The sequence below is a fragment of the Cnephaeus nilssonii genome, assembly GCF_951640355.1.
Source record: "Cnephaeus nilssonii genome assembly, chromosome: 23".
Taxonomy (NCBI): Eukaryota; Metazoa; Chordata; class Mammalia; order Chiroptera; family Vespertilionidae; genus Cnephaeus; species Cnephaeus nilssonii.
The window spans coordinates 7,147,860-7,173,008 of record NC_137094.1 but is presented as its reverse complement, the minus strand read 5'-3'; the positions used below and the strand labels follow the sequence as shown (position 1 = coordinate 7,173,008).

Below are 25,149 nucleotides of genomic sequence, written 5' to 3'. Positions count from 1 at the left end.
GAATGTGGATATTCATGAACTTGAATTTTTATATTAAGGAACTTAAATTAATATTTTTGATTGTTACATTGAGCTTCTTTTGACCTTTAGGTTTGAATTGGAATGTGCGTAAGGATGGTTTGTAGCTTGGTATTAGTAAAAATAATTTTATGTACAAACTAGAGGCCCGGTGCACGAAATTCGTGCATGAGGGGGTCCCCTCAGCCCAGCCTGCACCCTCTCCAATCCGGGACCCCTCGGGGGATGTCTGACTAAACCAGCAGTTGGACATCCCTCTCACAGTCCAGGACCACTGGCTCCTAACTGCTCACCTGCCTGCCTGCCTGATCACACTAATTGCCCCCCTTGATGGCCTGGTCACCCTCAACTACCCCCCGCCCCCCCGCTGGCCTGTTCACCCCCAACTGCCCCCCCCCCCCCGCCGGCCTGGTCGCCCCTCACTGCGCCCCCTGCCGGTCTGGTCACCCCATACCTCCTGCTGCTCAGTCATTTGGTCATCCCTCACTACCCGCCTGCTGGCCTGGTCACCCCACGCAGCCTGTTTGGTCGTCCGTTTGGTTGTTTCGGTTGTGACGGTAGCTTAGGCTTTTATATGTATAGATCAGATTTGTAGTCAATCTTTTGATGATAAGAAGAACATACAAACAACCATAAGTCAAACAGATGATTCTCCACAATCCCCGGAAAAGTTAATGCACCACTGTCTCAATTAGAGAATAGCTACCAGATTCATTATTTTCAGATGTGTCAACTGGAGTTACGTATTTCAAAGGCAACCTTGATTTTTATCACACAATTTTAGTTATTGACTTTAGTTGTAAAACTGAATTTACATTTCAAATGTTATTATTTCAAATTTGCTATGAGTCCTTGTTTTAACAGTTAGAAACTGATGGATAGCCCTGTATGTTTTGCTGTGGGGTTAGGTAGCATTGCTTTTTCATGTTAAAACTGCTAGCCTGGCTGGTGTTGCTCAGTTGGTTAAACATCATCCTGTGCATTGAAAGGTTGCTGGTTCAATTCCTGGTCAGGGCACAAAACTGGGGTTTCCGGTTTGATCCCCAGTTGGGGCACATATGGAAGGCAACCAATTGATATTTCTCTCTCTCTCCCTTCCTCTCTCTAAAAAGAAAAAAAAAAGCAATAAAATAAAACTGCTAATACAAATAAGAAATTAAGAGCCTAGAAAATTTTACTTACTGGGGAAGAGTAAAATGTAATTGCAAACAATAAAACTCTGAAGGTTAAATCTAAGATCTGGAAAGCTTTTCTAACACCGAGAAGAGAAACCAAGAACCTGGGACCCATAGAGTCCCTCAGAAAAGCCATTTATTCTGATTTTCTATGCATTTATCAAACATTTGGTGCCTCTCGAGGAGCGTGCCCTGGAGGATCGTAGAAGTTCTGGTGAGGAAACAGACGACTGAAAACAGTGTGAGAAGTGCTGTGCAGGGGACGCAGAGGCTGGGTGCCATAGGGTGGACAGAGGTGGTTGTAGGAGCACGTGCCCGAGGGGTAGTGAAAATACTACGGCACCAGGACGGCATGGACGGCAGCCAATGAGAATGGGCAGGACCACCCAGTGCACGTTCGCTGAGGAGCATCCCTGAGTATATGAAGGCGCTTCTGTTTGTGCTGGGCGCTGGGGGCCCGAGGAGCCTCCTGGAGGAGAGGAGATGTGGCTGAGGGCACTCCCACAGGAGGAGTGGGCCAGGAGGTCATGGGAAGGCTGGGGAACCTCGGAGAGCCTCCTCTCCGGTGGCGTTGGGAAAGCGAAGGCGTTTCAAAGACCACCAGTAGCTCTCTCTGAAGTGCCTGCCCCGCCAGCTCTCCCAGTCAATCAGTCCTCTATGCCCTGTGTGTGGGAGAGGGGTTCAAGAGTCCTCTGATTCCTTGACACCGCCTCTGAAATGCAGTCATGTCCATCTCTCCCACAGCTTAGGTGTCTGCTATCTGTCACCTTAGAGTTTCAACCAACACTTGGGTTTTATCATCGTGTTGTATGTTTTCCAAAATGACGAGAGAGACCAGGGACGTACATACTTAAGTCATGGGGGATAGATGGGCTGAAGAGGCAAAGAAATGGACATACCCAATCCACAGAGAAAGGGCTTTCAGAGAGCTCAGTGGCTGAGACTCTGTGAACTCAATATTTAATATTTAGTTGTCAAATGACATTATCACTTAGGACTTTGACTTCCTCTTTCAGATGTTGGCTATGTCTCAGAACATTGCCCACCTGGAGGCCCAGTTGGAGAAGGCTACAAGGGAGAAGGTTTCAGCTGTGAACCAACTAGAAGAAATTCAAAACCAGCTTGCTTCCCGGGAAATGGATGCCACAAAGGTACAAAGGAACATTTTAGTTTAATAATTACTTAAATATTTTCCTTGAAACGTTTTGTCCTAATGTACAAAGCTCAGAAAGAAGTTTGGAGTAGAGAAGTTTTGTTATTTCAAGATAATAAAGGTCAATATAATAATAATATGTACCTAATTGTCACTCAGCAAACATGTACAGTACATACTGTTGGCTGGGTGCTGCAAATACTGTACAAAGATGAATTACACACACATCATGTTCTCAAAGAGCTTAAGAGATCAGTGGCTGAGACAGACTTGTAAATAAGCAAGCTTTATTTAATTATGGAATATTTGATAACACTCGCTTTTTTTAAAATTTGCTAATTAGGAGTAATTTTTTACCAGAGATAGCCTAGGTGTGATTGTCTGATCTTCATAATAATACCAAAAGACATATATTTACAACATGAGGCATGTGCTTAACATGAAATTTGCAGGCTTGGTCTCTTTTTCAGACTTGGTCTCTAAAGTCAAGGTTCTACTACTACAGCTAATTATTTTATTGGTCTTTAAATTTATCCTTTAAAAGTCAGATTTTTTGCTGTATGGGTATCACAAACTTGTGAACCTAGAACTAAAATGTCTTAACTGGCTAATGTAAGGTACGTATTTAAGAAACACAAGAAGTCCATGTAGATTTCAGTAATCAATTGCTTTAACACTAAGAAACTAAATAATGGCATGCATGATGTAATAAGTTAAATGAATTCTTTTTGACTATTACACTCACAGATTATTTTAAAATCCATACCCTTTTGATATTGAATTTTATTTCTCAACGTATTTTCCTAAATTTTGACCTATTGTATTCCGTTGTGGCTTTATAATTTAGTAATTAAAATGAACTTTAAAGTGAACTTTAACATACATTAGCAAAGGGAGCCTAATTTTTCTTTTTTTCCCCCCTGAATTTAATCAAGCTAGCAAATGTAGATGTTTAAAAATATCATATTTATTCACATAATAGATGCGTTTGTGTGAAGAGAGGGGTAGAAGTAGGAGAACTAATAGAGGCATGGACATGGTTAACCCAGATTTATGGATCAAAGCTATGGCAGGAGTTTTCAGTTCATCGTAGGCAAAGAACTTTCTGTTGAAATCTGTACAGTAAAGAATGAGCATAATCTGTCCTTAGAATTGTCCAGAGGGACTCAGGCATCAGAGGAGTGCCTTGAGGTTGCTTCCAACCAGAAGATAACATAATTCTAGTCCAATTTATCTGTCGATTTATTTTAGATAGAATTTCAATGTTATGGATAAACTTAGCAAATGCTAAACTGAAAGTAGTAAGGCAAGGGAACTTTAAATAGAAAATAAAGGGATAAAATAATTTTCAATAAGACCTAATGCGTAGACATTTGTTACATATAATAATTTTGTGTTGGTGTTGGGTTTTAAATACCATGATTGTATAATTGTTGTATAATTATTATTTTCTGGTATTATCAAGTTGGATATTTTCATTTCATTCATGTATGTAAATCAAATAGATTGAAACAGTGAAGAACTAAGAAAGAAAGTAAATTAGGGACCCTCTATTTTTTTCTGTCACTCTTAATTTTAAATGTTATTTAGCTTTAAAAGTAATACCTTTATGTAAATTACTAATTTTTTCAAATGAGAAAGATCAACTCACACCCTGAAAGCATTTCAATTTCAAATAGAATTTTTAGTAATTTTATTCTTTTTCTAGCTTTTGTGGGCCACTGGGGGAAAGCTTATTGGCTCTTTTTCTGTCTTGTCCCTATAACTTTGGAACGCAGATTAGTTTATTTTATAAGGTATGTTTTATTTGAACATAGGAAATGCATACAGGTTTTCTAAGATTCTAGTACCTCAGTATTGATGGTACTAATTTCCAAAGTTCTAATCATCATTTTGGGAGAAATACCAAATTTGAAAAGTTTCAGACAAGTATAACCATTGCATGACACATGATTTTTAAAACTCGTCTTTGTCCATTAGAGGCTGACTGAGCAGAATCGTGTCTTCATTCATCGCTCTATAGGTTTTCAGTTCTCCCCGAGGCTTATCGCTTCTTTACATAGATTTATCTGCTAATTGCATTTTCCAAATGTAGTCATGTCTGTAGAGACGACAGATTGAAAACAAAACTGTAGAAGATACTATGTAACTTTTAAGATGCTATGTGTGTTTATTATTTAATGATGCATTAGAATTATTTCACTTAAATGTACATTTTCCTTTTATGCTAAATCTACAGTTACAAATGCAGAATGTGCTTAGTTCCAGCCCATGACCTTTACCAGGCAATCTTTCTTAGTTGAAATACGTTGTTGTGCATGATGAGATTGGCATTGTCTGAAAAGCTTATAGTTAATACGGCTACTACACCTAAATATCAGTAATATAGTCTAATAGCAGAGACAAAAATTTCTTTATAAATTTTCTAAAATAAAAGCCTACCTCATAAAGTCTTTAAGAGAAGGTTTCATAATACAGAGTGTCCATTTAACCATAAGAATTGAAATGAATAATACCATAGCTTAATATTTTCATTAATAATTTTACCTACTTAAAATTGAGATGACAGTGCATTTTGGATGGTAATATGCAATTGAAACTATGATTTTACATAAGAAATCATGAACACATTACTTAAATTCCTTAGTATGCATTTCTTTATCTATAGTTTGAAATTGTTATATTCAGCAATACCTGGGGTTGCCTCCACATCTTAACAGAATATTATATTGGATATTCTAATAGGAAAAGTGCCGTTCTTAGAAAAGTTGTGTTGTTTTTCATTTACATGCCCTCTAGGGGGCACCAAAAGATCTAATTGCAGGCATTGGCTGGTGGATTCCAGCAGCTACTAGTATTGATCTAGTTTTTGTCACCTAACAGGTGTGTGGGGAAATGCGCTATCAATTGAATAAAACCAAAATGGAGAAGGACGAGGCAGAAAAGGAGCTCAGAGAGTACAGAGCCAAAACTAAAAGGGACCTTGACCTGAAAGACGAGGTAAGCGATGGCACAAGCGAGCAGCAGTGAGCACATGAACCCTCTGTCTGAAGCTGAGGTGGTTTTATTCCTAAGTCATTCATTTCTATTATATTGGTTCTAACTAATGGAATGATTCAGTTCACACTATTAAAAGAATTTCAGTTGTAGTTGCCTAAAATTACCACCTTTCACATGAAGTGGTGAGGATACAACTGCATGCATATAAATTTCCATTCTGACAGGTCATAAATATACATTTGGATATGTGTATCTATTACTTACAAAAGTTAAAAAAAATGTTCTAATGCACAGTTTGGACCTAAAATATACGTACATGAAGTTCTCGAAAGATGCCAACTTGAATCCAATTTTAAGTGAAAAAGTTTAAAATTTGTAAGATGAGATGAGTTGATATGTAAATATGTCAATCAAATTGATTGTTGGCAGAGAGAAACCAGTTTTAACTAAGATAACCATGAATACGTTTGCTCGGGATGCCTAAAAACAGCAAAATTAGAAATGTTCAAAAAATTCTGCTTATTCAATTCCAGTTTGCGCAGATGTTTTTTATGCTCTATTTTGTTGAGATCATATAGATACCCTAATTTTAATTGACAAAGTGGACAAAAAGTGGAGGAAGGCAGTTTTAACAGACTGACTTCTGTTTTTATGTTACAATACAGAACACTGAAGGCTTTAATTCTTTTCATTCAAGGAAAGCAGGATGATAAATCCATTCAATTAAAATAGGACTGAGGTCTTAGTATCAGTATTTTAGGGAAATTGCTGCAATGTAAAAGTAGGTAGCCCTAAGTAAATAAAAAACAAACATGTTCCAGTTCAAAGCTTTTTGTCCTACTCACCAACATATTTTCCCTTTCAACCCGATCAAGTCTCTAAGACACAAACACAATTAGGCAAGATACTGAAAATGAAAGTAATAATGAAACTTAGTATAAAACGTTTTTCAAGTCAAAATGGAAATCCCTGGCACTAAATGAAAATCTAAACAAATAAAAGCAAATTCTGCTTTTGTACCGCTGTAGTCAAAGTGTTACAGCGTTCTAAATGTTCAGGAGAATTTTCACGATTAACTTGTACAAATAACGGGACTATTTTGTTCCATCCAGTTGGGGGCGTGCCTGATAATGGAATTGACAATCCTTTTTATCAGGGACTGAAGGTTAGGATGACCAGACCTAACACGGAGCTTCCCTGGGCTGATGTATTATGACTTTCTAAAAAGTATCCTGCTTGCTTACTCGCTGGCACTGTTCTATACCTTTTGCGTTATTCTATAGCATCTGCCAGCATAACTGGAAAAATCTAGCAAAGAAGAGTTCCCGAGTTATTTAAAATCACATTATAATCTTCTAGAGAGAAAAAACACTGTAGGAACAATAGCATTATGATATCACTTGTAAATGAAAAAACATGTGAATGAGTCTTTGCCATATTAGTCCTTTAGCGTTATTTCTCACGTCTCATTGCAATGAACCGGCAATGGTGTGGAGGCTAAAGGCGCAGGATTTTAAAGGGAGCAGTTTTCATTTGTAAACAGTTCCTGGTAGATATGAAACCTAACAGTTATACAAGGATTTTTAGTGTTGTTTTATTTTTTATTCTTTATTGTTTAAAGTATTGTATACAGTATTGCCTGTGTCTCCTTCCCCCCCCCCCCCCCCCCCATTGACCTCTCCCCGGCCACCCCGAGCCCTCCTTGATTTTGAGTGTTGTTCTAGATAGAGATGTGCCTTTTTCGGAGATCAGAGAGTTGGGAATAAGACCTCCGACAGTCATGTGATGTTTGTGATGTCCCTGCGACCCTTTTTCCTTGGACAGCGTGTGAGGAAATCTCACAGGGAGTCCTTGCCACTGTTTTGTCTGAACAGACAGTTTCAGAGAAGGGAGGGGTGGTGTCGCGTTCCAGGGTGACCTGGGGCAGCCGGGCAGCAATTGTTCTTGGGTCTTTCAGCCATGACCTGACCTTCTGTCTGGGCTCGGCCACCATCTGCACTCGGGAGAGAAATTTCCATTTAACTTTTAGCAGCTGGGCCCGCGGAGCATTTATCTGCAATACCTCGACCAACACGAAGTGTGTTTAACTTCTTAAGTGTCCCACGCCGTGCCGTTCACAATAACAAGACGGCTCTCTCTAGGTGCACCGACGGGGCGTTCCTTGCAATAGAGCCATCTCATTCATATCTGTGCTAATCTGACCACTTGGTACGTTTCTCAAGTAGGTGGGGAATGGAGATTGGAATGTGGCGAGGACAAGGGCTTTTTGATGTTCACAAACCAGGGCAAATGGTCGGCCACCGAGTCATTTTCCCCCTGACCCTGTCCCTGACTGCGGCATAATCAGGGAGAAGGGTTAGGGAACAACAATGCAGCTCTTCCTCCCCGCTCTCCTTTTAACATGTATATTGTGTCAGGAATCCATGGGCGGATTATCCTTCCCATCAACTCCTTTGTACTCTTCAGCTCAGAGCGCTCCTGTCAGCCTCACAGGATGCTTCTTGCACATAAAAAATTAGAAGGGAAAAAAAAAAGACATTTGGTAAGGAAGACAATGAGAAATCTGCATCTTTACTTTTATTAGAAAATTTTTGTAGGCTATAAGTGCGCACGCATGCACACACACAGACACACACACACACACACACCCTTAGGGGAATTTAAAAACACATATGGGGATAAAGAGAATATTATAATGAATTCCCTCATTTTCGCAGCATCGTCATTTTGCCAGTCTTTTTCCTCTATCTCCCATCTTTTCTCTCCTTCCTCTGTCTTCATTATCACCAGCCGTGTCTTCCCGTCTTCTCTGTCTTCCTCTCTCTCTTGTTGTCTTCTTCCTCCAGTTCTTCTCTTGGTGAGGTGTTTAAGACAGATCTCAGTCCTATTCACCCGTCAGCACTTCTGTGTACATCCAAGAAATACTTGTTTCCATAATCACTAGGTCATTATCACACCTAAGAATATTAACGGTAATTCTGTAATATTATCTAATGCCCGACCCATATTCAACTGTCTTTCACCTGCTCCACAATATTGGCTTTACAGTTGGTTTATCCAAATCAGGAAAGTAGGGATGTTAGAATATTATAGTGTTACCTTCTTTAATAGGAAATAAAAGGAAATATCACAAAATTTCAACTTTCTTTGCCTCTTGTTTTATTAAACTTCATGCACAATAATTTGATTGTGCTCTCTATCTATAAGGCGACCTCATGTGAAAGAACTATGAGTCAGTCCGGTGGGAACCTATTGTAGGGGACTGGCTACCACATAGTAGCCCCTCACCATGTCCTGACAGGAGCCCTCTGGCGTCTGAAAGCCATCACACAAGGGATTTCATAGCCTTAGACGTAAGATCGAGGCATGCCGCAGGACGCCCTTACTCCCTGGCATAGCAAGGTCGCTGACTCTGAACTGAGTGGGATTTCCTTAGTCAGCTTCCATCGTGGTAGATGAATCTCAGAAGAGGATTCTTTACAGCTCCCGAGCTTTGATCCAGGAAAAGAGTGAGGTCCCAGGTGCAAAAAGATCCAACACTTTCTTTCCTCTGCCATCTCCCTCTCACTGACTGCCATGGTGTTTTCTGTTTGCTATTCAAAGTCGTGGTCCCTCCCGCCCAGGGATGCTCGTGGGGGGTGAGGGGGTGCAGGCCACACACACTTCCCGTGACTGGGCCTGCACATGCGCCATGGCTTCTGGGTGCTCCCCGCCAGCAGCCAGGGACCTGCATAAGCCCCCTGTGGGAGCAGAGGGAGTCATCCTTCCCATCCCAAGGGGGTCAGACGCTCGACCCCTAGCGATTGCAACCTCCAATGAGGACACACTTGGTACCTGGATCTCGGGGACCAGGCGCTCCGCACTGAGTCCCCAAGTGCCCTGTGGTGCAGCCGCCGCAGGCAGGGATGGTCACCTCCATGTCCTGCCCTGAGATGCCAGGAGATACACACTCAACCCAACCTTCCCGCCTCACCTCCGGGCTCCTGCCAGGGGAAGGACAGGGGCAGATGGAGAGCACACGCCCCGGGGGAGGACAGCAGGTCACAGGGCGGGGCTGGGGGAGGAAGCTGGGGTACAGGGTCCGAGAACTGCCCCGGGCTGGGGAGAGACAGTGGAGAAACCAGAGTGCACAGAGCCAGGTACATTGTTCATGAGATTCTCCTAGAAACCCAATTCCATCTAAAGTCCTAAGACTTTCGGGACGTCGCCCACAGAGCATTGAACTGCCACCTCTGCTCTCACGTCCCAGGAGCCACCGTGGCCGGGGGCGGGCAGGCAGGCAGATCGGGTGCCTAATGCACATGTATGTACCCACTGCACATGCAGACGCGGTTGGCCACCTGTAGCCCACGGGCCCTGCTGCCTGTTTGCACCGGTCAAGTTGTACGCGAGCCCAGCCCCACCCACGTGTCAGCCTGCTGCCTACGGCAGAGTGGAGGGGTCACGACAGAGACCACATCGCCCACAAAGACGAGCATAGTTACTGTCTGACCCTTCACAGGAAGCTTGTCAGCCCTGCCTGGGGGAGGGACCTACAGCTGTGAGAGCTCCCCGTGCCCCATGAGAGCTGGAGCTCAGTGCAGTGTTCAGGTCATGCAGCATGGAAGTGAACACAGGGAACCTGTCTGATCCAGTTAACCAACGTCACCCCAGAAAATTTAATGTTTTTTAAAAAAGTGGAGCTTTGAGTTAGAAGACTCAGTGATCTTAAATGAGAACTGAATGGCTTTTCAGTGTTTACAGCACAGCAACTATGCCACATGCCCGGGTCTTAATCCTCGGATGGCATCGCCACGTGGGCGAAGGGCTGGTTAGAGTGCCGTTATCTGAGTAGTGGCTTAACAATGGCTTCCATGGGAGTCTACATATAACATTTTACATGTACAATTTTGTTTTTAGATTGGTAAAAAAAAAATAAATAAATTCTAGAACTAAGGCGTTCTTACTAGTATCGTGAAGGTTATAACTTGGGAGTTGTGGCTACTATTGAGTAGGAAGCACTGAAGTTCAGAATTACCCAAGTGGGTAAGGAAAGCAGGTATTTAAGGGGAGCGCGCGTGTACGACAGAAATCCACTGGAAAATTCTGGCCAGAAAAATTAGGGCAAGAGGTTTGCTCACGGCTGCGGGAGTATGACTCAGCACTTTCATACCGACTTTGCACATGGACTGTATCAACACAGGAGTAATTTCCTGAGCTCCACTGAGTTAATGAGTCTATATTGTTCGGCTTTGTGTAAAGATGAGAGGAAGCCTGGAGAGTCCTGTGTAAAGCCAGAGAAATAAAAGCCAGCAAGCAAAGTCGACGAACTACCTTTTTTTTTTTTTTTAAAGATTATTATTTTTCGTTTTTTAAATATATTTTATTGATTTTTTTACAGAGAGGAAGGGAGAGGGATAGAGAGTTAGATACATCGATGAGAGAGAAACATCGATCAGCTGCCTCCTGCACACCTCCTACTGGGGATGTGCCCGCAACCCAGGTACATGCCCTGACCAGAATCGAACCTGGGACCCTTCAGTCCGCAGGCCGATGCTCTATCCACTGAGCCAAACCGGTTAGGGCAGACGGACTACCTTTTTACAAGAGAGAAGACTGGACTATCGTGCACCATCCTCAAGGACTTGACCGATTCTTTCCGGGAGAAAGCCACACACCTGATCTTGACCTTCACTATGGAAAGAATAAGAACAAGGTGATTTAATCACAGAACTGGCGACACAATAGCCGGAAATAGGAAGGTTCTGACGGTAGGAAGATCGGAAAAGATTGTTGCAACGGGAATCGGGGCTTTCTTAAGACCCGCTGATGGGCCTCTGAGGCCCACCGCCTTCTGTTGGATTCTGCAAACATCCTGAAACAGCTCACTGTATCTGTGACGGGGGTGGCGATGTATCAGGCTTTCTCCACCTGTAGCATCTACAGATAAAGTCAACTGCCCTCAGCGCCACGCCCTGCTGTGTCTGCTTCTGCACCCTCTCTCTGCAAGGTTTTGGGGAGCAGGCGGAGGTAATCGGTGGCTTTCTGAGAGCTGGGCTCCTGAGACTGCAGCTGCCACCCGCCGTCGCGCTTCTGTGTCGCAGAAATGGCTGGGAGAGGGGCCACGTGGGCCTGTCGCTGCACATGCAATCACTGGGTCCTGGTGATGACAGAGGCGCTCTGTGGCGTCTTCACACTCCACTCTCTCTCCTTGCTGGAGGCTTAGCGCGTTCCTCTCCCTGCTCCTCACCAGGCACCAGCCCTTCCCGAGGCCTGGCCTGCCCAGGACCCCGGGGGGTGGTCACCGGGAGCCCCGGGCCCTGCCCTGAGGGAGTTTATATTCTAGATGAGGAGACGGGGGGCGCACGTTTGAACATGCCTTAAAAATACTTGCAAAGCAGCGGATCGACAAGTGCAAATTAATGGAGTGTGAACTTCATGCTGGCTCCCGCCCATGAGAGGGGGGATCTGGTTCTGCGTGTGATGCAATCATGCTTCTTTTTTACAGCATCGGCCCTAAGTATGCCCCGGAGCATTGTTCAGTAGCTTAGAGAGATCTGTGTTCTTCTCGCAGCCCAGCCAGGGATCCTGAGAAAATTCCGCAGCCGGGCGTCTGTCTAATCACTAGGCCCCTTTTGTTCTCGCCCCGCGTGAGGCTTGAATGGGCCAAACAGGATTATGGGAAGAATTCAAAAGACGATTGAACTTACTATTTTTCTAAAATGCCATGTGAAGTTCATTTCTTCATTTTAAATCATAATTTTGTTGGGACGGTTGCAACATTAGCAGTAAGAAAGTACGTTTGATTTTGTGTGTGTGTGTGTGTGTGTGTGTGTCCAAAGGGGCAGGCAGTTGGACCAGATCCTCCCAGTGCATCACCCCCAGTGGGAGTCCTTGGGGATTTGGCGCTGAGTCACCGTGTTCATGGTGTGGGCAGTGACTTTAGGTGGCAGACTGTGTGAAGTGCTCCACGGAGAAGCAGTTGTGTCCAGGCAGAGACGATAATGCCGTTTCCCATAGTAACGTAGTTGTAAAAGTCAAATGTATAAGCCGAACCTTTATGTGCAGATCGCAGTATAAGGCTGTTTAGGAGATGAGGGCACAGGTAGGAAACAAAACACGCCCCGATGGGCTAAACATTTCGAATCAGATGTTGGTAAAACTGTAAGCTGAACTCAAGGACTATATATATATTTTAAATTGATTTGAGAGAAAGGAAGGGAGAGGGAGAGAGAAATGGGAACATCAATGATGAGAGAGAACCATTGATTGGCTGCCTCCTGCACAACCCCCACTGGGGATCGAGCCCATAACCCAGGCATGTGCCCTGACCAGGAATCAAACCCAGGACCACCTGGTTCATAGGTCGATGCTCAACCACTGGGGCACGCTGGCCAGGTCTCAAGGAATATTTTTAAAAATATATATTTTATTGATTTTTTTGTTTTACAGAAAGGAAAAGAGAGGGATAGAGAGCTAGAAACATCCATGAGAGAGAAACATGGATCAGCTGCCTCCTGCACACTCCCTACTGGGGATGTGCCTGCAACCAGGGTACATGCCCTTGACCAGAATCGAACCTGGGACCTTTCAGTCCGCAGACCGACGCTCTATCCATTGAGCCACACCGGTTAGGGCTCAAGGAATATTTTTAAGGAAGACATAAGATTTGTCAACAATTGGCCCTAAAACATATTTTTTTCTATATTTTCAATTTCATTGGATGATACATATTTTGGTCCTTTAAAAAAAAGGTGCTTACTAGTTACAAGGCCAACAGGCCCACCTGGCAGACCCTCCTCTCAGGTACCACGTCTGCGTTTCCTTGAGTGAGTGTCCATGTGACCCGCAAGCCGAGAGGCGTTACACGTAGGACAGTACATACGCCTTTTTTTTACAGACCAGAAATATTAGTACCAATATCCAGTGAACATATTACTAATTACCACATATGTACATACTTAAAACAATATTTGTTGTAGGAACATAAGTACATTCACAGAAGCCAATAATTTGCATCACCCAGTGGAGCAAATTGTTTTCATTTCTCTGTTTTACCTTCCACTTTTTGTCCATATGCATATATGATATTTGCAGGCAGTAAACATAGCCTACATATCATTTTGGTCTTTCCCTTTTGTCACTTAGCAGTTTCTGGAGCATCTCTGTGTGGCTGCCTGTTCCTCGCAGTGATCGCTTTAAGATGACCATTTACATGGACTTTAAAGTGATACTCAGCCACGTTTTGAGGAGAACAGACACTGGTACAAATTTAGAATCCAAATTTAGAATCCTTTTGCCCTAAACTTGACTTGTTGCTTTAATTCAACAACCAGATACTGCAGACACTATGCTGGCCTAGAATGAATTTCTGTTCTTAAAGAAGGGACTCTATAACACAGATATGCAAATAATTATGTCAAAGAGAACATGGTAACTATCATCAGCAAACTACAAAAGGGTGTGGGAGCCCGGCTGGCATAGCTCAGTGGTTGAGCGTCAACCCATGAACCAGGAGGTCACGGTTCGATTCCCGGTCAGGGCACATGCCCGGGTTGGGCTCGATCCCCAGTCAGGGGCATGCAGGAGGCAGCCGATCAGTGATTCTCTCTCATCATTGATGTTTCTATTTCTCCCTCTCTGAAATCAATGAAAACATATTAAAAATGACTTTTTTAGAAAAGGGTGTGGTGGTTTAGAAGAAGGAGAGGTGACCTTCTTGAAGAATGTTCAGGTGTTGCCCAGCGTAGGTGGGGGAGGAAGGCATTTGGGTTGCAAGACCCACCGTGCAGCTGGAAGGAGGGGCTAAGGTGGGGCGGGGGAAGGAAGATGCATTCAAGGAACGTGTGCGTCTTTTGACTCCATAGCAAACTGTATAAATAACCTCAGGATCTCAAGTGCCACGTCTGTTATAAAAGATTCCCTAGAATAGGGGCTTCCGTGAGCTCCAGAGTCCCGTGTAATTGCCTATTTTTAACCTGTTGCACACAGGCACAGAGTCATATTTTGGGGACATTTGCACAGTTTGTATTTCCTTTGTAGTATTCTCTATGTAGTGGAACAATTTTAGGATTTTCAAATTTCGGATAACCTACTCTAAAATGTCATTTTGTTACCAGTGTTAGAATCGAGTGGGATTAGTTCCTGAGGAATGAAGAATTGACGGTTGCTTTAATGACTTGTAGAAGACTCCCACATTGCCGCGATGGGCAGGCAGACACGGATACACAGGGTAGGACAGAGCTAAGGACTCTGAGTCCGAAGACCTGGCGCCTCAATTTGGCTTGTCAGCCGACTTCCTGAGCAAACCCTGAGAGATCCACCTTCGCTGCCAGTGAGTGAGAAGCTTGGCTAAGTGGTGGCTGAGGTTTTCTCCGGCTCTACACCCCCAAGCTTCTAGAAACACAGGAAACACTTTCCTCCTCGCTTCATAGTATTAATAAAATCATTAAAAATTACGCCAGTCTCAAGCGTCGTTCCAGGTAGTCACCTGCTTTTATAAAAACGACACGTCTGTTAAGATGACAAGATTGTAATTTGCCTGTCGGCAGTTTTCAATCATATTCTTTACATGATGGCTAATGATAGAACAATGAAGTGCCTAGCCCTTTAAACAGGTGAATGAATGACCCGGCAGCCGTCACTTTACTGGTGGAAGGGATAAGCCCTCCCGCGAAGTAAAAGTGAAGTTCTGCAGGGACCGTTTCCATTGGCGGCGGCAGCGGACTGACCACGGGTCGTGTTTTGGAGGCGCGCGCAGCTTTCAGGAAGCCTGTGGAGTGAATGTCCTCAGCCCGAGTTTCTGATATGTGTGAGGGCGTGGTGCATGGAGTGCATGGGTGTGAGTGCGTGGTGCATGGAGTATATGTGTGTGAGTGCATGGTGCATGGAGTATATGTGTGTGAGTGCCTGGTGCGTGGAGTATATGTGTGTGAGTGCCTGGTGCGTGGAGTACATGTGTGTGAGTGCCTGGTGCGTGGAGACGTGTGTGAATGCATGGTGCGTGGAGTACATGTGTGTGAGTGCATGGTGCGTGGAGACATGTGTGTGAATGCATGGTGCGTGGAGTACATGTGTGTGAGTGCATGGTGTGTGGAGACATGTGTGTGAATGCATGGTGCGTGGAGTACGTGTGTGAGTGCATGGTGCGTGGAGTATATGCATGTGAATGTATGGTGCATGGAGTACATGGTGTGTGGAGTACATGTGTGTGAGTGCATGGTGTGTGGATATATTCGTGTGAGTGCATGGTGCATGGATACATTCATGTGAGTGCGTGGAGTACATGTGTGTGAGTGCATGGTGCGTGGAGTACATGTGTGTGAGTGCCTGGTGCGTGGATATATCCGTGGGAGTGCCTGGTGCGTGGAGTACATGTGTGTGAGTGCCTGGTGCATGGAGTACATGTGTGTGAGTGCCTGGTGCGTGGATTACACATGTGTGAGTGCCTGGTGCGTGGAGTACATGTGTGGGAGTGCCTGGTGTGTGGAATACATGTGTGTGAGTTCCTGGTGCGTCAGCCTTCACCTTCGGTTCCTCCTGGTGCTCTCGTCCACGCAGCCACGGGATGAGGTGCTGTGGCTTCTGGACCCCGCTGACCCAGAACATGGCTAGACTAAAATTTTGACTTTTAATTATTTTTAAACCTCACCCGAGGTCATTTTCCCATTGGTTTTAGAGAGAGCGGGAGAGAGAGGGAAAGATGGAGAGAAATGCCGATGTGAGAGAAACACATCGACTGGTTGCCTCCAGCGCGTCCTGGCCAGGGAGGAGCCTGCAACGAGGTACGTGTCCTTGGCTGGAATCGAACCCTGGACCCGTCAGTCCCCAGGCCGACGCTCTATGCCCTGAGCCAAACTGGCCAGGGCTTACATTTTTTAAATCATCAGAATGAAAACAAGAAATTGAAATTCTCATAGATCGCACATATTCCTGACCTGCGTTGGAGTCCAGAGTGAGAGACTGCCTGAGGCGGGGATTCTGGATCTAACTGCGGGCTGTCGGGACTGCTAATAAATTGCCAGGTGCTTAGATTTCCACATTACTCTTCTTAACATTTTATTTTCCAGTTACAGTTTACATCCTTCCTCCTGATTCTGTGTTGGTTTTGGGTGCACAGCATGGTGTTAGACAGGCATATACTTTCCAAAGTGCTCCCCCCTCAAATCCTCCCCTCCCCACCCCGGCACCATGCACAGCTATTGCAGTTAGTCCCTGTCTGCACTTTACAGGTAACTTAACCCTTTTGGGTGGTAACGTCTGTACTTAAGCGGATCAGCTGCAGTAACACTCAGTGTTTAAGGAAGAGGCGAGAAGGCAGCAGCGTCCTTATTCCTGGCCCGCCTCGCCGTCCTGAGAATTTCTGCAATTCTCCAGGAGGGATGGAGAATTCTTCTTTAGACACAATCTCTCCCTCCTACTGAACTTCTAATATCCTCGCTCGCTCTCTCCTAATAAATCAAGTGATAGCATTGGCCTGGCTGCACGAATCTTGAGTCGGGCTGTGCTGGGAAGTTCCCCGTGAAGTACAAGGGAGTTCCTGGGCCTCCTGAGAGAGCAGGGCAGGGGAAGGGGAGGTCAACCTTTTAGGGAGATCTTCAGCAGAAGGAGGAAAAGGAATTGTTCCGCTTGAAAGATTGCCCCATCATTGCAAGTACTGATTTTTCCTTTGGACGCTGCTGACACCTGCTCAGAGTGTCCCGCCTAGAAATCTGAATGCACTCATACTGAGAGGTAACTGGCGAACCGTAATTGGAATTAATCGCTTTAGGGTGTCATTTTCCACTTGTCTCTACACTTCCGTTTATCGCAGAATGATGGAGCTGGGTCAGTGTTTCTTCCCTAATTTACTGAAGGTCCACTGTGTGAACAGTGATTGAAGCCACATACGCTTCTGTCACAAGAACCGGATAACTTTTAGTCTAAAGGGGGAGTTAAGACATTGGGTGGATCAAATATTTATTTATACCTATGTTTTAAAATCTTTATAAAATATTTTTTTATTGATTTCAGAGAGGAAGGGAGAGGGAGAGAGAGTTAGAAACATCAATGAAGAGAATCATTGATCAGCTGTCTCCTGCACGCCCCCTACAGGGGATGTGCCCTTGACCAGAATCGAACCCGGGACCCTTCAGTCCGTAGGCCGACGCTCTATCCACTGAGTCAAACCAGCGAGGGCTCGCTATATATCTTTGTATATGTCTTACTGATAGGTAATCTGAGAAGTGTGACTTTCTAATGATTTTCCTTGAGGGGAGCTGGAAGTTGGAAGTCTCTAAATGCTGGATTTGGGATACCTTAGACTCACCTCCTCAGCCAGGAGAGAAAGAAGGTCCTCACTCCTGTTCCAGCCACAAAAGCAAGAAGAGCAGAGGAAAAGGGGGTGGGGGACGAGGAAAAATGAGAAAAGACATTTGCCCTAAGAACAACTGGGCTTTTGCCTCTACTTACGCTGCCTGCCATTAAACCATAGCTCAGGAGAGGCAACATGATCACAGGCCCGTCCGAGTTTTCAGGAGGATCCACACTAATGGAGTTTTAAAGCTGTGATTGCTATGACAACCTCCTACAGCCCCCACCCCCGCCCCCAACTGCTGCTGGTTGTTGAGAGTAATTTCACTTGGCATTTTTTGGAAGATGCTTTTTAACCCCATAGAAATAAAATCCATGAAGGTAATTTTTATCTTCAGTCTCTCTTGTTTCAGTGGCCACATCTGAAGGACCAAAGAGAGGACCTCAGGCAGCAAAGAGCCATGGCTTGGTGGGGACTGAGAGCCACAAAGGCCTACATGACTCCATCCGGCCCCTTGGTTTTGTAGATGATTTGACAATGAATGATCTGAGTGTTACCTCATTTTTATGCATTGGTTTATTTATTAATTAGAGACCCATTGCACACAATCTGTGCACTTGGGGGGGTGTCCCTCAGCCCGGCCTGCACCCTCTCGCAGTTCGGGAGCCCTCGGTAGTCGGACATCCTTAGCACTGCCTCAGAGGCAGGAGAGGCTCCCGCCACTGCCGCTGCGCTCACCAGCCATGAGCCCGGCTTCTGGCGCACTGACCACCAGGGAGCAGCTCCTGCGTTGAGTGTCTGCCCCCTGGTGGTCAGTGAGCGTCATAGCGACCGGTCGTTTCGCCGTTCAGTCGATTTGCATAGTAGCCTTTTATTATAGAGGATACTTACTGATAACCTTTTATGTGTCCCTCACAAATAGGCACAGGGATTGCAATGAGAAATAAAATATATTTATTGCCCAGACAACTCCTAGTCGGATAATGAAGTTAAATGTGATAACATGAGGGCGTGGTAGAAGGGTTGACTCACCGTGATGGGACAGGAGTCACAAGGATTCTACTCAACAGTCAATCAGTTTTCCACAAGAATAACAAGGTATTTTTGATATGACCTGGCCAGCATAGAAGTGGGGCTGTCCTCTAAGCGTCTGTTAATCTAACTTCAGACCCAGTTACCATTGGGTTACGTGGTTATCGAACGTCTCAAGGTGAACTCTTATTGAGCCTTAAGTTCAGTGAAGACCTCTAATGGCACCCTGTCTGCCGCCCTACGATTGGGCAGTAAATACGTATTTTCATTTGTCTCTCTGAAACGTGATCATTTGAGTTTGGACCTATCATTACCTGAACTCTTTTGAATTTTGTCTTTGACGTCTTACTGTAATAAATGATTCCTCTCAGGTTTATGTCAAGCAAATTTGATCAGCACATCATTAACATCCTCATTAAAATCAGTGGTTTACAGAGTACAGCCCCGCCCGCTGTAGCTGAAGACCTCCCGTAGCTTGATATTTTCTATCTTCCACGTGTGTGTTTTTTTAACTGATGTGTTTGTTTTTGTTAAGAAGCAGACCATTTACCTTCTTCAAAATGATTCCAGTCAAATCAAATGACATTTACTTTTGTACCTACTAAGTAGTGTGCTTAGGTAGCACTGAGTCACATGCCAGAAGATTACACTGGTGGCAGATAGTGAGGGAATTAGGCAAGGGCGGCTAAGAAATCAGAGTGCTTTTGTCAAGATGGGGCAGATCCGTAGTTGGCAGGATCGAAACCTGTGTTGGGAAACTCCCCATGGAAGGGGAATGGGCCTGCTGAAATTTCAGGTGGCTTCTTTTTTTCATCTAAACCTGGATAAGTGGACTAAATTGGAAACTTGAGGAATTAGAATCTGTAAAGTTATTTTTTGAGATTTCCTTGATTCCTTCTATTGCATGAATCCTTTTAAAAGTGTTCTGTCCATACACTGCTGTTAAATAATTATCTTGTACCAATATTGTAGGTCAGCTATATCTCAAAAAAATGCGTTCTGTACCAGTCATTACCCTGTATTTATCTGTTCTACTCCTACTTTATTTTTTTTTGAAAATGAGTGAAAACAGAAATGATCTTAGTTTTCTAACTGTCACAGCATATAAATTCAGTAATGCCCATGACAGTGTTTGCTAAACTATGAAAAGCTGTTTACATACATAGAACTGTTATGATTGAATAGGTGCTCAATAAATTAAATAGGTGTATTTACTTCTTTGTATGTGGATGCTGTTAATTTAAAAGAATTATACTCAAAATATTTATTGACTGAAGCATCTACTTTACTCTGGATGCTTCTTTCCACAATTAGCTAGGTTATTTTTGAGTTAAAGCAAAGTTTGATGAATTTCTAAGTTCCACAAATAGAATTCTACAGAAATATTTATATAACCCACAGCGAAAGTGAATTTTCTAAAAACTCCCCATAAGGTGAGATCACGTACGCCACGTCTCAGTGCAGAAGGATTTTTCCCCCCAATCGGTTATGTCTCTAAAAATAAACGTAGTTTTGTTGTTAAAATTTGCTGTTTCCTCTCCACATAAGAACATCTCATTAATTGTGGTGCACACCTTCCAACAACATAAGGTTAAACTGTCCAGTTCTCCAATGGGAGAGGATCCATTGTGTCTCCTGCGAGCAGGGTAGCGGCTAAGAGGTGAGTTGAACACAGACAAGCTGTTTCGATGGTCAGATGTTGTGAATGGAAGGCCTTCCACAGCCTGTAGGTCTGAATGTTCGAGTTGTGTGTTCAGTGATACCCTGCTTCTCCTGCTGACTTTAGGAGATGAAAGGGAGAGCAATGACGTTGATATTCTCTGTAACCAGAGGCGCCAAGGAGGTCAGACGCTGGGTAAATGGGAAGAGCAGAGACCTTACCAGGTGCAGTGTCTTTGTTTAGGAAGAGCCGTATTCCATTGTCTGCACTGCTAAGAGGTCAAGACTAGGTAGATAGGGGTCTCCTTTTCCCAGTCATTTGAAGCCGATTTAGAGAAAAGTTAAAATACTGCTCCTTATAAAATAAAGTCATTCAGTTTGAAGTGAAAGGCTGGGTGGGATCTTGAATCGGGTCTAAATGTTTGAACTTCTTTGGTCCGAGAGAAAAGAAATAGTTTATTTGCACCCACATCTGTACTAACCAGACATACCGGTAAAAGTAAAAGTAAAATCAAATGAAATATTTTTCCCCTCTAAATTAAGAAATGACGTGTATAGTCTTCGGAAGCCAGTTCTTCAGAAAGGGGGTCTGAGCCTGACATGTGTTCTGATTGTCAGAGATTGACAGGATTTAATGAGAGAAGACGCAGAGCAGGGAGCGAAACTTATTGTTGAGTAACAGTTGTCAGAGGAGAAGCAGATGATGTGTTTTCTTGATTGCATTTAAAAAATTAATTATTGCCAATAGGAGCTTGTTTGTGCTCGTAACTGAGTTAGCGTTGTGGTTTGGCACGTATCCACACGGGAAGGGAAGCGGGACGCGCGGAGAATCTGAAACCTGGGTTCCAGTCCGGTCGGTGCGTTTCAGGGGGTCGGTTCACCCCTGGACCCGTGCTCCCCTCTGCAAAGGGAGGGGGTAGATGAAGATGCTGACGGAGGGGTCTTCTATCTCTAACTGTATCTTTTTTTTTTTTTAAGGCCTGTGTTTTTATTAAACAAAATTTTGATGTAAACAGGGGAGTTAACCCCCAAATGTTTTGGTAGGAGCACATTTTAGAAGAAATAGTCAGCACAGTATTTATGGGAGAGGAATTAAATTTGATAAATTAAAAATGGACATTGACGTCTTGAAAGTGAGATGCAAAATATCCCCAAAACTTCCTTTTATGTTCCCTTTAGGAAATATAATATTTAACTGATATATTTCTGCTAACTCCTGAAAAAGTAGCATTGAGTATAAGAGTTTTAATTTGCTCTGGTTGAAATGTAATAAAAATGTGTGTATTATCTAAGAGACGAATTTGTTTTGCTGGAATTGTCAGTTTTCTGGTTAAGAGTAAATAGGCCAATTTATTTTACACAGTTTTTAATAGGTGATACAACAACTGAAAAACGTGTTTAATATTGGAATATTACCAGATTTATTTATTAGTTTTCTTAAGATATCATGTTCTTGTAGTTGTCAGTACTTTTACACATACTATAATTTTTGTTTTACTTTTTGAAAAGCATACTTAAATATTATATAGGTACTTATGTAATTATAGTATCCGAAAAAATAAGACATTTGAAACATAAATGGGAAATATAGGAAATTGTTGAAATCCACATTGCAATGAACTTTATGCTGCAAGTCATTAAAGGTAAAATAGTGTCAATTTTGAAAAAAACGTTAAAAAATACCTATAGTTTAGGATTATAAATGATATTCTTGATGTACTTGAAGTATCTTTAGTCTCACAATGAGAACCTGAAGGCATTGTAGATACATTTAATAATAAAAAGGTCTTTTCTAAATCATAAATAGGTAATGAACTTCACATATTTAAATTAACAGAGAGGGTTTTCCTGTGACATAATCAGATGTAACTTCAGAAATAGCATTACTTCAGTTCATTGACACTTACCTTTATAGGTAGTGAAAGCACCCCTATCTTTCATTCTCTTGTTTATTGAAATTGTTTTAGGGTGGTTTTCTATTTAGTCTTATTTTTTATTCCTGTTTAGTCATAATTCTACACACAGGAAATACCACAATAGCAACAACATGTAAACAGTCGTGGGCAATACCACCAAAGTTATTTTAATCGTATATTTCAATGTGTTTTCAGTTGAATTATTCTATTGAAAAACATTAATAGCTTTAATATACCAAGATAAAAGGAACAAAATTATCCCAAAATATGGTAATATAATGTGAAAATTATGGTTAGACTTCATTTAACATGAACCCTGAAGCCTTACTATTACTGCTTAGAAGACATTGGCTGCTATAAATTTTTATAACTAAAGAAGTGTATTGTGATCATTGTGATAATTTTGTTACTTATTATAGCCCAGATGACTGTGTATTTGAGGAGGAAATGATACGAGAAATTAGATGTATCATTGGGTTTGCTTTTTTAGCAAAATGGTAGGGAATTAGTGTATATTTTAATAGTTGTGAAGGACAATAAAGACAGAGGGAGGTGAAGAGTGGACAGACTGGGGATATATGTGTAATTGGCCATCTGGATTATATATATAACATAACATACAGACTGTACAATGTCAGGCACAAGTAGGCACATAGCAGGAACTCAAAAATATTTACTGTATTGTATTGAGGGCTTGGGAAGGAATTGTCTAAGGGAATAAATTAGCAATTTATTTTCCTAAATTGAAATTATTTTATATTTGCTTTGGGTGATTTTCTCAATAGGTAATTAAATAATTTTCAAATAGTGATAAAAGTCAACAGTTATAATGAACACTTGAGTTTGAAGTAACTATTTATAATTTTTTTTTCTGTATTAATTCTTTTATCTCCCAGCTTTTGTACTTGTTTTCACAAGAGAGAAAAACATATGAAACATTGTGAAAGCCTTTGAAAAGACCAATCTTTTTACATGAGGATACCCCCTCAGAAAAGAAATCTTTCTGGTTTTTTGTTTTTTTTAATATTTTTTTAAATTGATTTTTTACAGAGAGGAAGAGAGAGGGATAGAGAGTTAGAAACATCGATGAGAGAGAAACATCGATCAGCTGCCTCCTGCACACCCCCTACTGGGGATGTGCCCGCAACCAAGGTACATGCCCTTGACCAGAATCGAACCTGGGACCCTTCAGTCCGTAGGCTGACGCTCTATCCACTGAGCCAAACCGGTTTCAGCCGAAATCTTCCTGTTTTTATGGCAGTTCATTTTGCGAGAAACAACTCCAGATTTATTTTACTTTAAAAAATAAACTGTATTGGTTGATTTTAGAGGGAGAGACAGAGAGGGAGAGGGGTTAAGAAGGAGAGAGAGAAGCATTGATGCGTTGTTCCACTCATGCATGCATTCATTGGTTGATTCTTGCATGTGCCCTGACCGGGGGTCGAACCCGCAACCTTGGCGCATGGGTATGGCTGCTCCAAACAATTGAGATACCTGACCAGAGCAGGCTTATTTTGCTTTTGAATGTACTTATTGTAGCAAGCAAAAAATTGTAGCAAGCAAACTTTTGAAGTACCTGCAAAAGGATTGGGTTAGAATTAGGCCTAATTTTTTTTTTAATATGAATTAAATTGGAGTTACTATGAAAAAGTATTGTGTTAATTTGTTAGGAAATAATATGTAATATGTACATTTTAAAATATATTTATATATGTAAATATTAATGTAAACACGTAAGTTTGATTTTATTTGTTTTTTAGTTTTTTGAGATACAATTGACATATGACATGTTAGTTTTAGGTCTGCAACATGGTGACATATTGTGACATGATCACCACAATAAGTTAACACCCATTGCCTCACACAGTTACAGTTTTCTTCTTGTGATGATAACTCTTAACTTCTACTTTCTTAGCAACTTTCAAATATAAGGTATAGTGTTGTGAACTTTAGTCATCGCACTGAACATGACCTCCCCAGAACTATCTGCTAACTCGCAGTGTGTACCTTTTGACCCCCTTTACCCATTTCACCACCACCCCACCCCTGCCTCTGGCAACCACCCATCTGTTTTCTGTGTTTGTGAGTTTGATATTTTCTTTAGATTCCACATATAAGCGAGATCATATGGCATTTGTCTTTCTCTGTCTGACTAATTTCACTTAGCATAGTTCCCTCTAGGTCCATCCATGCTGTCACAAATGGCAGGATACCCCTCCTTTTTATGGCTGAATAATATTCCATTGTATAGATAGATACAGAGAGATATAGAAATAGAGATAGAGATAAATTAGATACCACACTTTCTTCATCCATCTGTTAATGGACATATAGGTTGTTTGTCTGTCTTGGTTATTGTAAATAATGCTGCAGTGAACTTGAAGGTACAGATATAAGCCAAACTGTTTCCTTTTTGAGCCTTTTTTTTTTTTTTTGGTCTTAAAGTTATAACATGGGGTGATGACAGCATGTTGAAGGATTTCCTTTATATGTACACAGGAATATAGACCTGCATTGGTCTTTTTAGCTATATTCTCCCCACAAATAACATCACAAAACTTGTATGTTAATATCTCAGGAGCATTTTATGGTATGTACGGTAGAGGATGTCGTAGGATTTCCAACTCTGTACAACTATAAGTGCTATAGAGTTAAAGCCCTCACGAAATAGCTGTGAGCAAAACACAGAAATGTTCTCTTGGATGATAACTCAGTTAGGTGGGTTTGTAAGTGATCAAGCAGCCATGCCTGGGAAGTTGTTACCTGTCGATACAGTACACTTGGTATTTCTCCAGTAGTCGGGGATCGCTGATTCAGTCAACGCACAGCTGGGGGCACAGGTGGTGGTGTGGGGAAGCTGTTTTCAAATCATTGAAGTTACGGCAGGTCCTGCTGTTCTAGGGACCAACCCCGAGGTCTTCACCA

At 42.6% G+C, this 25,149-nt stretch overlaps 1 protein-coding gene across 7 annotated transcripts in view; it reads left to right on the top strand.

Annotated features, from left to right (window-relative positions):
- Positions 1-25,149, top strand: part of SDCCAG8 (SHH signaling and ciliogenesis regulator SDCCAG8) — a 207,459-nt gene that overhangs the window by 60,903 nt on the left and 121,407 nt on the right. For all 7 annotated transcript variants that reach the window (XR_013813108.1, XR_013813109.1, XM_079763610.1 and 4 more), the window contains exons 11-12: positions 2,210-2,344; positions 5,230-5,346. Coding sequence is in view for 5 of the 7 variants with exons in the window: in XM_079763610.1 (XP_079619736.1) it covers positions 2,210-2,344; positions 5,230-5,346 (252 nt within the window). In the remaining 2 variants the exon portion in view is untranslated. The remainder of the gene's footprint in view (positions 1-2,209; positions 2,345-5,229; positions 5,347-25,149) is intronic.